Here is a 13,161-nt window from a genome sequence, read left to right as displayed (position 1 = left end):
CTTATTTGTGTATGCTCAAATTCCACTTCAAATTTCTAAAACAGTTGAGGGAGAGTTCAAGTTCAAGAAAAGACATGGAGAGCTTGAAGGGTCCTGGAGATGATCTTCAGCCACTAGACACCTACAAGCTTGCTTATATCATCCATTTCTTGTTAGGTGCTGGGAATTTGCTACCCTGGAATGCATTTATCACTGCCGTGGACTACTTCGGTTATCTCTATCCCACCGAGCACATCGAGAAGGTCTTCTCAGTTGCATACATGAGCTCATCGGTGCTGGTTTTGGTCATCGTGGTGGGCTTGGGCGGATGGAGCAGGAAGTTGAGCCTCAGGATGAGGATGAATGTGGGGTTTTTGTTGTTTATTCTATCCCTGATGGTGGCTCCAATCATGGATTGGACTTCAGGTGGTGGCAGTGGCGCGAAAAGAGGAGGAAAAGTGGCGTATGGTGTCATGGTTTCATCAGTGGTCATGTGCGGATTGGCCGATGGGTTGATAGGAGGAAGCTTGATTGGATCCGCTGGGAAATTGCCAAAACAGTACATGCAGGCTGTGTTCGCCGGAACTGCTTCCTCAGGTCAGTTTCTGTGGCTTCTTGATTTTGCTCCTTAATCATTAGCAGAACTACTGTTTTTCCAGAGATCCTGGGACATTTCTATTAGCATTCAAAGATTCCATGATTCAATCACTAGGATGGGCATTGCCCTAACATGATTCATAGGTACAAACCATCAACGAAAAATTGATAAATCATCAAAAGTAAGTTTTGAACATGCAAGAGAATGTCGACTTCACCTGAACATGCATTTGTTGGTGTTGACAGGAGTTCTGGTTTCAATCCTGAGGATCATCACAAAAGCATCTCTTCCACAGAATCCGCAAGGTCTCCGGACCAGCTCTCACTTCTATTTCATAGTGAGCACCTTCATTCTGCTCCTGTGCCTCGTCTGCTCCAACCTGCTGTACAAGTTGCCAGTTGTTCGCCAACATTACATGTTTCATCATGACAATCTCCAATGCCCAGGGCTGAAGCTCTGGGTTGTAGCCAAGAAAATCCGGCTCCCTGCTCTCGCCATGGTCATGATATATCTAGTGACGCTGTCCATTTTTCCTGGATTCATCGCGGAGGACTTGAAATCCGAGGTTCTCCAGGATTGGTATCCTGTTTTGCTGATCACGATATACAACGTTGCCGATTTAGCCGGGAAGTCCCTGACTGCGATCTACATCATGAAGAGCCTGAAGAAAGCCACATGGGGTTGCGTCTCCAGGCTCCTATTCTATCCCCTCTTCTATGTTTTTCTCCACGGACCCGACTGGTTGAAAACCGAAGCTCCGATGGCCACATTGACATTCATGCTCGGGCTAACAAATGGTTACCTTACGAGCGTCCTGATGATTCTGACGCCAAAGTCGGTGCCGGCTTCAGAGGCAGAGTTTGCCGCAATCATGATGGTTGTGTTTCTGGGAATTGGGTTGGTCAGCGGCTCAATCATTGGCTGGTTTTGGATCGTTTAGGTTTTAGCTGAGAGAAATGGTCAAATCGAATGTTCTCTGCACCGAGAATTAGTTCGAGTCCTAGAATGTAAGGTCAGTGGATGTTGAAAAATGCAGGAATAAACTCTTATTCATCCACCAGAGGATATGACTGGGTGTCTCTCTGTTGGCAAATACAGGTGACATCAAACATCAGCACACAAACTCAATATTTATATGGCATCAAACAGTAGGTCGAGCCACATGTTTACAAACTACTAGTGCCAATAGCAACTACCAAAACAAGCTAGTTCGTATAATACTGTGGATTCACTTGGGACTAGTACCAGAACAAGTAGAAGAGAAGACAACTCGAATAGAATATCGATTACACCGATAGAAAACCGACAAAACATTACAGACTTAGATCGTGAGCACTAGATCAAACTGCATCTCCTAAGCAGCTTCTAGAGCTTACGATATCACGGGCTCAAATTCAGCGAAAGATTGCAATGAATCAGCAACGTTCAGCTGACAGTAGTCTAGTCACACAGTCTATGCTCAAGGAAATATATGGAGTGAGATGTGAAGTAACTCCGATGGCAGCAAACTCTCCAGCTAGTGGGGAGGGGGGGTTTCAAATCCTTCAGAGGCCATGAGCATGTCAATAGCTTGATGCTCTCATAGAAGTCACGACAGCTATATCACTGTCGCAACCTAAAAAAAAAATCGGATTTTCCGATCTTAGGCTAATGGATTACTAGATCAATTAAATTAACTAACCTAGCTCGAGTTCTCCCAAACTCTACCAAATCGCAACTAAGGTCCAATTGTGAGCATGCAAATATTTTCAATGGGAGTCGCCACTAATCATTTAAGGTAGGTTGATTAGAAACCTAAATAAAATAGCGGGAGTACTATTTTATTTCTGCGAACCAGAAATTATAGATTCGGGGACTTGGTTACGCTAGATTCCCTAACGCCCTTTCGGTACCAATTTCAAGAAAAATACTTAATTTGACAATTTTGATAAATCCTGACTTAGAGTTCAAAGGTGCAGAAATTTTCTTTTTTTGATTTTTTTTATTTATTTAAAGGAAAGCTAAACTATATGTAATGGCGTGCAAAAAATTGACATGCGATTAATGCAACCTAACATGCAAACTATATGTCATGCGACGACGTGACCTATTTCTAATGACGGGCATATTATTTTTTGTTGTATTTTTTTTAATGAAATTCGGAAATAAAAATGCCAATTATCTAAACATGCAATTTCAAACTAAAGAAATTAACCTATTCTAGAGTAATATTTTTAGTATTTCTTTTTATCGAAATTCGAAATTAAAATCCAGTAAAAAAAATATAATCGCTAAATCTTTCGAATTAAGTTTCAATCTGAAGCCTGACAGATCGATCCTAAAATTCGAAATACCCGCTATGGAAATAACTCTATCTAAAGTCTGATAGATAAATTTATTTCCACGTGTGCGGTTGCGGATTAGGAAATTTTCCTAATCGATCACATCTTGAAAAAATTTAGATATCTTAAATATCTTGGATATATTCAAAAGATTTTGAAAATTCTAAATTCTATCCAAATTTGAAAAGTAATAGATATCCAAGATTTCAAAAAAAGGAAATAAAAACCTAATTGGAATGATGCTTATTATCCAAATATGCAAAATTAGATATCAATAAGCACAAATTAGGCAACCAAATATTCGAATCAAATCGGGATATGATAATTACCTGATTTGCAGATTTCTTTCCTAATTTGAATCTGCAGCGGCTCGGCGGTGCGTCGGGAGCGGCGGCGCGACGTCGGGAACAATGGCGGCTAGCGACGGTGACACGACGGGAACGGCGGCGCGGCGGGCGTCTCTGGGCAGCGGCCAATAGGCTGGGACAGGCGGCTTTCCGGCGGTGGCTCGCAATTCTCGACCTTGGCTAGCTTGCGACAGTTCGAAGTGTGGAAGTTCTCGGCCACTCAGTCTGGCCGCCCTTTGGTCGTGACTTGCGGCGAAGACAAGATGCAGATATCTTCTGAGTGTGTCGCTCTTTTGTTTCAAGCTCTCACCATACAAATAGCTTGAATCTGGGCATCTCTGCTCCAAGCTTGACTTTTGCTTTGACTAAGCCAATAAACAATCCAATTATCACTGCTTGCTATTTCCTCAATCGTGGCTAAGTGGTGTGTCAGATCATGGTCTCCTGTGGTAGCGTCGCTCACGGGTTGGAAGCTATAGATGATGCTGGACTGAGGGTTGGAGATTTCGCCTGGACTGTCGCTGGGACTCCGATTGTGCGGCTGTGCTGGTCGTTGGGAAAGAAATCAGCCGTGGCGGTGTATTATGGAGCATCAACAACGATGGTCGACAAATAACGGCAGCGTCATCGTGGGGGTCAGATTCAGTAGCTTCGTCGTCGCGTCAGAGTATTCCAGTCTCAGGGGCAGCAGGTCGTGCGAAGCTTCGCAGGCAGCGGCGTTGGGCGCAGCGATGGTATGGCGGCGTCGCGAAACAGCAGCAGCAGCTATCTGTGCGGTGCGGTCGCGAGGCGGCGCGACTGTGAGGCGAGCGCATGCGCGACCGACTCTCTCTTTCTCCTTGCTCTCGTATGTCTCTCTAAAAATCCGATCTGAAAAATTATGAGAGCCCCCTCCCCAGATTATGAGACATAAACATATATTTATAGTGTAAATCTAGGTCAATTAGCCGGGCTTTCTAGTCCTAATGGGCTTAGGTTTAGGCTTTAATTTAATTCTAAGTGGGCTGAATTAATTTGGGCTTTTCTTTAATTAAGCATAATGGGCTAATTTAAGCTCAAATTAAGACAACCAAGCCCCTTTGCGTGTGATTTTTGACCCATGCTTTCCGAGTGAGCCGAGTCTCGTTCGGTGCCCGAGCTCGATTTACGTGATGAATTTTAAACTCGCTTACCACCGCCGATCCGATGCGAAATGCAGTTAATGTATATGAACCAAAATTTTATGCTATGCGATTTGTAATATTTTTGTTCAGGGGTTAAAATTTAATCCCTAATTTTCTATGCAATTAATCACTAAATGATGCGCCGAAATTTAGGTGTCAACAATCACCCAATTTGCTTTTTTCTTCTTTTTTTCTATTTTGGTTTGGTGAGCACTTTTAATGATGACTTTTTTTTTTTCAAAATTTGGAATCCTAAAGGAGGCTTTTTTAAGCCTAAAAAAACTATTAAAATTGACATATGGATAGATTGTTTGTGCTAAAAGCCAAAGTGGGTCAACCCCATTTGGAGAAAAACAAGAACCATTTACTATTTTTCTTATGGCTTTTCCTCTATAATTTAATAGAGCCTTAAATTTCAATTTTTTTTAAAATAAAAGATATATAAGTTGACTGGTCAAAATTAGAACACCTTTATTGAAGGATATCAAGTGCTTTAGGGTCGCAATATTTGGAGAAAATTTACAACTGAATAATTAATCATTCTAAACAAATAAGAAATTAGAATTTCATTCAAATTCCCCACCCGCCTTTTTTATAAATAATAAAAAAAAGGCAGTCCATGTAGTGTGCTGGGAGCACGGAGCCCTTGAGTTGTATACTGTCGAGTCGAGAAAGTATTCAGTAGTTCGTAACCACCACGTCATCAGCCTACGTTGCTCCACTTGAAATATGACAAGTGTTTTCTGGCCCAGAATAAAAAAATTAAAATCAAAAACCATTATTCTCTCTCCTCCGTGCATTTGCGGAAAGGACTTAGCCAAGCAACCTCGCATTCATTGCCCGATCTCTCTCTCCCTCTCTCTCTATCTCCTCTTTGTAACAATTGAATTCATTTGAATGGCTTTCCCTTTCACACGTTTGAGCTCTCTTTTACAAGAGACTTCCGTCCTCCTCCTCCTTCGCGTTTGTCCCCGTTGCCCTTCCGGCTCTGGCTCTGACTCCCAGAAACCGCCGACTAGCTCGGGTGCGTTGCCAACAATTTTGCAGCGGAAGAGGCTGCGAGGCTGGTTATGCCGGTGGCGGGGCTGAGTTTGAGGGTTCTGGCAAAAAGGCTTCCAAATTTGTTACATAGAGGGAGATAGAGATCAAGGTTGCTCGTCTCGGTCCTTTCCGTAGGTGCACGAGAGGGGAGAGAAAAGATGGCTTTCGATCTTAATTTTTTGTATTCCGTACCAGAAGGACACATGTCATATTTTGGGTGGAGCTGCATAGGCTCGGTCACGCCACGTAAGCTAATGACGCGATGGTTACCGATCACTGAATATTTGAATATTTTCTTAATTAAGTCATTTCGTTTTTATCGTAATTCAATAAACGATTAAAAAAACACCGTATTATAAAATATCGCAAATTACAAATTATGTTACCCCCAAAAAAAAAAAAGACATTCCCCAATAGTCAATATTGGAATGTAACAAAAAATAATAATTAATTTATGATCGGTGACAGCATCAATGTGGTGCCTTAATAATGCCTGCAGCCAAAGTACATAGATCAAAATCAAATTTTTGAGGTAAAGAGATTCATCCGGGCACGGTGGACGCGCCGTCGAAACGAAAGATTGAAGGTGGTTTCAATCTCCCTTTTTGGCATTGCCTCTTTCGTTCGGGTACAGTCTTGATTCTAATCTTGTTCCATCTTCTTGCCCATATGCAACGCATTCATCTCTGCAGTTCAGGTGTTTGCGATAATGCCCAAGTGAAACTGCCGGTTCCGGAGACTCGTGTCGCGATCGGCAGCTGCTTCTTGGGTGTCTTTTTTTAGGTGGGGTGATTTGATTTTTGACGATGATGCTTCCCTGATGTCGTGGGAAATTTATGGTTCTGTGGGGGTCTGACTTTGATCAGTACAGAGTTGGCTACTTGGAGGGCTGTCGCAAGCTGCTGTCTGCTTCTTCCACCGTTAAACTCCAGCTCAAACCTGGGAAAGAAGGGAAGTAAAGAGACATCTTTGTATGCATAGCGTGATTGCTAGACGTTGGTTTTGCACCGGGGCTCCACGGCCATGGCTCTTCGTCGGCTTGGGCAATCCCGGAGATAAGTACAGAGGAACCAGGCATAATGTACATAGCTGCACCCAGTCACTGTGCACTACAATATGTTTTCTTTCTTTCTTTTTTCTTTTTTTGCTTTTTCCTGGAATCCCTAGTTCCAGAACCGTTAGTTCTGTGTTTGGGTTTTGATCAAGCAGGTAGGGTTTGAAATGATAGATGCTTTTGCCGAATCGCAAGGGATTCCGATGAGCACGGTCCACTGCAAAGCTATGTTCGGGCAAGGCAGGTGCCCGGTGATCATCTTTTTGGCTCTGTTCTGTGAGGATTGTATGGCTTGCGTTTAATTTGGTGGATGGAATATTGATGCAGGTTTTGTTGATGATGTCCCTGTGTTCCTCGCAAAGCCTCAGACTTACATGAATCTGAGCGGCGAATCGGTAAGCCGTTCTTGATGATTTTTTTCCCTACTTGGAATCCTTATTAAGCTGAATTGCGAACTGATTTTCCTGCCCTTTGTAAGATGGACCGGCTTAAGTGAGAGATGGTTAAGTCATAGGAGAATACCGGGGTTCTAAAAGTTGTAGAAGTAGAATCAAACAGAATGAAATCCCTTACATGAAGTATTCTGTTTTGTATGGGGATTGCGTAAATTTTAGTGAGGACTTGTACATCATAAATGATGGTCGAAATGAAGATTATGTTGACACTAAGAACAAATGATATCATGGGGAGTTTGCATTCCTCTTGAGGTTTTCAAATTCTGTTGATTGATGTTACTTTGTGCTGATGAATGGACTTGTTAGCTGTCCAACTTCAATGCCTGCTGGTCATTGTATTACAAGTCGGTCGGAAAATCGAAGTGTTGGTTTTCTAAGTCACTTCACATGGAGAAATAAAAGAGGGAAGTTTAAAGAACTAATGTTGTTATTAGTGGGACTTTTATTGATGGTAAAACTTTTTCAAAAATGTTTCTGAGTAAGTTTATCTTTGCTCAAATCTTGGCCATGTGGACGAAATCTATCCAGAGTCATTTTATTCCTTGTCATTTGAGCAGATAGATTATCTCTTTTTTTTATAAGGCTTCTGGATTCTATCTTTCATGGTTTTCTACTGTTTACTTGTACAACATAGCAAAAATCTTGGTCTCTGAAGTGTATCAGTTAGTCGGCTCTGAATAACCATTGCATTTCATGCCAAAGTCTTCGAGATCTGTTTTTTCTGTTGAAAAAAACTTATGACATGCTTTGATGAAATCATGCATGAATGATAAAAGTTAAATTTGGCTCCTAGTACAATTTTATGTTAGACATTTTTACCATTGAAGCTTTCTGGAGGTGCATGATATGGAAGGTTGAATGTTTATAATGGCATTATTGGATGGCAATTGTGGCAAGTAGTGCTCATCCAGACCCAGTAGTAATGCAGCATGTGTTTGCTTCGTTTCATTGCAGGCAGGACCTCTAGCTGCTTATTATAAGCTGCCTCTTAATCGGGTGCTTGTGGTAATTTGCTCTTCCATATCGATGTTTTGTCTATTGACTTACATTGAATGAGTTTCTTTCTGTGTAACAATTGGTCATCTTTATTCAGTTTCATGATGACATGGACTTGCCATGTGGGGTGCTTCGGCTTCAACTTAAAGGTGGTCATGGAAGTCACAATGGGTAAGGACTAGAGATTACATTAGATAGCCATCTTTAGTTGCTGTTCAGTACGTCTTTGTTGTGCTAAATACATTGGATAGCCTGCAGAGCACACCTTTCGTGCATGCTTACAGCTAGTTTTTCATGTTCAAGTTATGACAGTGTCATGAGACCTTGAATTATACTGTCGTTCTGTCATTAGTGTAGCTTCTCTTGACTGACCAACTATTCTCTAGATTCCTGGAGGATGAATACTGTGCAACTTAGCACTCTCAAACTACAGTGTTCTTATACCGGGGGTTTTTTTGGGAATAAAAACTAAATATGGGACGTGGTGGCGACAGAGAGGGATATCTTAACCCACATGTACAGAATGGTTGGCTATTACTCAGTAGTTGCTGGGAACTTCTAAGGTATGTACAAGAGTTTCTAGAATGGAATGACTTGTGCAGAGGCGTTACACCCAGGTTCTAGGGATATATTGGAAACATTCATAGTTGGACTAAAGTAGATTGGGCATGAGAGAAGAAATATACATATCTAGTTGGTTTGGATGCCAAGCATAGAGTGCTAGTTTGACTTGGAGGCTCCAGGAGATGGGGGCAAGCAACAAGCAACATACTATCGGAAACTCTTTATTGCAAATTTTGCCTACTCACATGAATGGACACACGGGTGTATCAACGAGAGGGCCAAGTATGGGATCTTTCCACTTGGCATTCTTGGTGAAGCAAAATGGATAGACGGTTGGTTAGGTTCCCTCACATCATAAGGCCACTGGCACTGACATATTATCTAAGTGTCATAAGGAAATGAGTCAACATCACGCTTGCAAATGGCAAAAAGAAACAAAAAACACTCAAGCCCACAAGAAAAGGTCAGTGTGTATGGTGGCCTTTTCCATACGAGCCCAACTTTGATCCCAACAAGTCAAAAGTGTCTCTAAAACGTCCTTAAATTGGGAATGACCCGAGATCCTGCGACCAATACCGACTCAATGCTGCATGCAACGCACGTGAGAATCTCCCTATCACAAGTTCTTTGCTAATAAATCGGATAAACAGTCATGAACTAAATAAATGTAGGATAAATTTAAAAAAAAAGGCATGTTCGCGAAGCCTGGTTTACACCTCTACAATGTAGAAATGAATAAAATCTAATGAGACATAAATTGGTTTCCTGGTGTTCTGGAAAGTTTCGGTTGTCTTGTTGGTGCAATTTCGACTGCCTCATATGACCTGCAATTCTGAAGGACTAAAACCAACTGCTTTGACTTGTGAGGTTACTAATGGGATTCCCAGTAGCTTCATGCACTTCTGGTTACTGAAGCACTGCTCTCTCTCTCTCCCTCTCTCTCTCTCTCTCTGCATTAGGCTGAAGAGCGTAATATATCATTTTCGTGGGAACAGAGAATTTGCTCGGCTGAGAATTGGTAAGTTTCTGGCACTGTTTAGTTTACCCACCTCTTTCATGAAGTAAATCATTTACGTCTCTGTGCACGTGGATGTGTGTAGGTATTGGCAGGCCTCCTGGGCAGATGGATCCCAAAGCATTCTTGCTTCAAAAATTCAATAGGACAGCGAGGGAGCGGGTAAGCATTTAATTGCTTACTAGTCATATCCTAAGCATCCTAATCCATTTTAAAGAACATTAGGTACAGGACAAAAGAAAACATGATCCAGCTATGAAACATGTTAGATAAACAAAAGCATTGCTATCCAGTGATATTAAATGATAATAATTGATGCTTCTCTTACTGTGAAGTTTTGACAGGTTTTGATAATGCTTCCATATGTTCCTTTTCTTATACAAATCTATTTTTCAGTAGTATGTATAATCCTACCTTATTTCCATAATAGTCCATGACAATGCCCCCGATTTCAAAACTATATCAAACAAATAATAGGCGCTTTAATCTTTCTTTAGGTTGTGTTGCCATATCTTCAACCAACATGCAACATTACTCAGTGATATTGATGATATGATCTCCTATGGCTTTGACAAACTAGATTGACGTCGCTTTGCAAGAGGGAGTTGATGCTCTGAAGCTTGTCCTGTCCAAAGGCTTGACAGAGAGTGCGAGATGCTTCAACAGGGAACAAAAGTACAAGCATATAAGATTGCAAAACCTGCCTACATAAAAAAAAATAGGTATCTACTGTAGCTTAGAGGAAATTTCTTTTTTAAACTTTTCTCTTGGTCTGGCTTCTATATCTTTCTTCAACAGTGTGTGAGTGGCTCATGTCTGCTTTTGGCTGATATCATGGGGAGCATATTCATTTTCCGAAGAAGAATGTGAAAATGCTGTATTGCCATCCTTTCCATAATGTTTGATACTCACACAAGACATGCTTAGCTGACTAGCAGCTTAAAGATGAAGTTGCTTGAGTAAGTATACATGGATGACTATCATTTGTAAGAATTATTTTACTGATTAAGCCTAGTTAGTCTTTCAAGCTTTGGTGCTTAATAGAGAAAACTATGGGAGCCTTCAGATAGAATAATTTCATTCTCCTTGTCGACTCTACTTCTCGTCATCCAAAGCGAGAGAAATTGGTAATTTACGGTAGATTTAGCAGAGAGACTTTCAGGAAAGGCAATGTAATGCTTCTTAAGCTACTGTTGTTTGGAGTGGTTTTTCACCTTTCCTAATGATTCCCAGAGTAGATTGATAGTGCATCATTGATAATGACACAAAATTGGATCGGACACGTGAGATATGATCCCTAATTAAAACGAACTCAATTATAATAAGACTAGCATGATGCAATATGCTGATGCTATTCCCATATTGTGCCAAGTTGGCTGTCTTTAGTCTGCTTTTCTGGATCGGATAACAAAGGACGGGATAAAGAGGAATCTATTGAATCACATATATCTTATCTCTAGTTTGGAAGATCCCCACGAATAGAATCGGATATTCTCAATCGGTAACTTTGAAAAAAGAGCGTTCCTACACCTCCTCCTAAGACAGCCGGATTGGTCTAAATGTGGGAGTGGATGGCGGGGTTATAATTACATCGAAGATCTGGACTAACACCAACACTTGGGTCGATACGATTTCAGCTCAAGTTCTCGGGACGTCAATCAGTGTCAACTAGCTCATTGGATATTCTGCTAACAAGTGCATCAGTCATCTCCTTGTGGTTTACTTGGTCTTGTTTCTTCATGGAATAATAGATTATGAAGCATTGTAGAGATTCTGACGTTTGCCGTGATTTCAAATCTAGATGATAAAGTGATTCAACTTAGTCCTAGGTTACTATAGCCTGCTTTTAACCTATTTGATTGATGATCTTGATTGATTGGTTTAAGGATGATTGGTAGTTTTTCCATGTATACTCAAGTGGCCAATGATTCAGAACTCAGTGCTGGCCAGGCAACCAAGTGGAATTGGAATCTGATCTCAAGGTCCACTCATCGTGGTACCGCCGAACACAAGTGTCTCTTGGGTCACGATTGCATGCTTGTGGAGTGTACAGTTCAAAGTAATTGTCACTAAGGATGATTCTTTTTAGTATTATAAACTTTGAGTTGATATCTTTTGGCAGACTATTACGAGAGATGGCCAAATAAATTAGCTATTTCAACCAATTCTTTACGCGTTTCGTGAGGTTAATTTTCTTCGTGTCAAAAGAACTTTTCCATTATCGATAGATGTAATAAAAAATTCATGAACCTTTCGTATGGATCTAAAAATAATTGGGCATGATGATCGATTTCAAAGGCTACCAATGGTCTCCACTAATCAAAACCACGGTCTATTTGGCCTCTTGTCAAGTGCCAAAGTGCCAAAATAGATGCATTTCTTAATCATAAGGAAAATTACCCAACAAGTCATAAACTATTTTATAGATTTCAATTTGGTCTCGAACTTTTCAATTTGACTAACGTAGTTATGAACAGTTTTCATCCGGCACTTTAGGTTGAAAATAGCCGACGTGGCGGTCTAGTTAGTGTAGTAGCACGATTGATGATGGACATTGAAGAAATTAATCGAAACGACATCTTTTTGTAATTTTTTAAAAAGAATTCTGAATTTTATTTTTTTTAGTTTTCTTTTCCTTCTTTTGTCCATACCATTGTTCATTATGTCTTCATCTCTTTCCACTTCATCACCAAAAAGACATTACGTTCATATGCCGCCCCACGCCAATGGTGGGGGCGGCATAAAAAGACGATGAACAGTGAGGAAAGGAAAAAAAATCAGAATAGTAAAAAGTTTGAAAGAGAAAGAAGAAGGAGACCATGTACAATAAAAAAAGAAAGAAAGAAAAAAGGAAGTAAAACAATTTATAAAATTTCTCAAAACGATGTTTTTTTTAGTGAAGTTGTACATGTTAAGGTAGGACGGCCAGCCCTAACTAGATCACTATATTAGTGATTTTCGGTTTAAATTAGTCAAATGAATTACATAGAATTCAAAAGATTTAGGATTACATTTGTCAAATTAAAAAATTTAGCATTGAATTGATATCCTTACAATAAATTAATGATTTTTTGGATAAGCTTCCCTAATTGTGTATTGCCAGAAAGCTATAACTTTTTCTCCTCTATAATTAGTGTTCCTTTTGTTTTAAGCAATAAGACCACATAAGTGTGTAAGTGTGACTATCTACGCAATTTGGACATCGATTCTCGATTAGACAGCTTGCTTAAACCGCTCTAAGCAAAATCATGGCATCGTTAATTTGCTAATTTGGCCAAATATTTGGATAGGGAAATTGTCGGGATCGGCCAAAATATTCGCATGTTTTTCCATAGGAGTCGAGAAATTGAGGCACTAGACTCTTGGCGACACAGCCAACGGAAGAAAAAAACTGCCTCGATTCGATGAGATTTAGTCGGATGCTTTATAAGTCCGTTCTGGCAATGAACCTCATCAATGTTTTGCGTGCAACATACGCTTGAAATTATGCTATATTTACTTTATTGTATGTAAATTCCATCATTGCTTTGAATTCATCATCTAGTAGGGGTAAGCAAAAGGAACCGTCCAGATTGAGAATCGCCTGCACAGGACCAGCCGGTTCTAGGTGGTTCCTAGGGGCACTAGT

The 13,161-nt window shown here is 40.5% G+C and overlaps 2 protein-coding genes across 8 annotated transcripts; both read left to right on the top strand.

Annotated features, from left to right (window-relative positions):
* Positions 1-1,634, top strand: LOC130136238 (equilibrative nucleotide transporter 8-like). Its single transcript, XM_056306429.1, has 2 exons — positions 1-576; positions 823-1,634. The coding sequence occupies exons 1-2, from the start codon at positions 12-14 to the stop codon at positions 1,515-1,517; spliced, it is 1,260 nt and encodes a 419-aa protein (XP_056162404.1). The 5' UTR covers positions 1-11; the 3' UTR covers positions 1,518-1,634.
* Positions 1,635-5,882: 4,248 nt separating this feature from the next.
* Positions 5,883-11,698, top strand: LOC115692919 (peptidyl-tRNA hydrolase, mitochondrial). Of its 7 annotated transcripts, XM_056306431.1 has the most exons (10): positions 5,910-6,035; positions 6,147-6,232; positions 6,321-6,530; positions 6,659-6,743; positions 6,831-6,898; positions 7,913-7,963; positions 8,052-8,125; positions 9,478-9,536; positions 9,619-9,695; positions 10,114-10,558. In XM_056306431.1, the coding sequence occupies exons 3-10, from the start codon at positions 6,423-6,425 to the stop codon at positions 10,243-10,245; spliced, it is 654 nt and encodes a 217-aa protein (XP_056162406.1). In that variant the 5' UTR covers positions 5,910-6,035; positions 6,147-6,232; positions 6,321-6,422; the 3' UTR covers positions 10,246-10,558. The 7 variants fall into 7 exon arrangements, with proteins under 7 accessions (XP_056162412.1, XP_056162406.1, XP_056162411.1 ...); XM_056306437.1 differs by lacking the exon at positions 7,913-7,963 and having other exon boundaries at positions 5,883-6,035; positions 6,142-6,232; XM_056306436.1 differs by lacking the exons at positions 5,910-6,035; positions 6,147-6,232 and adding an exon at positions 11,656-11,698 and having other exon boundaries at positions 10,114-10,255.
* The last annotated feature ends 1,463 nt before the right edge of the window (positions 11,699-13,161 follow it).

The sequence above is a fragment of the Syzygium oleosum genome, unplaced genomic scaffold, assembly GCF_021117445.2.
Source record: "Syzygium oleosum isolate NSW1041296 unplaced genomic scaffold, Sole_v2.1 Sole_v2.44, whole genome shotgun sequence".
Lineage (NCBI taxonomy): Eukaryota > Viridiplantae > Streptophyta > Magnoliopsida > Myrtales > Myrtaceae > Syzygium > Syzygium oleosum.
The sequence above is the reverse complement of the archived record's forward strand: the minus strand, read 5'-3'. Positions and strand labels throughout refer to the sequence as shown.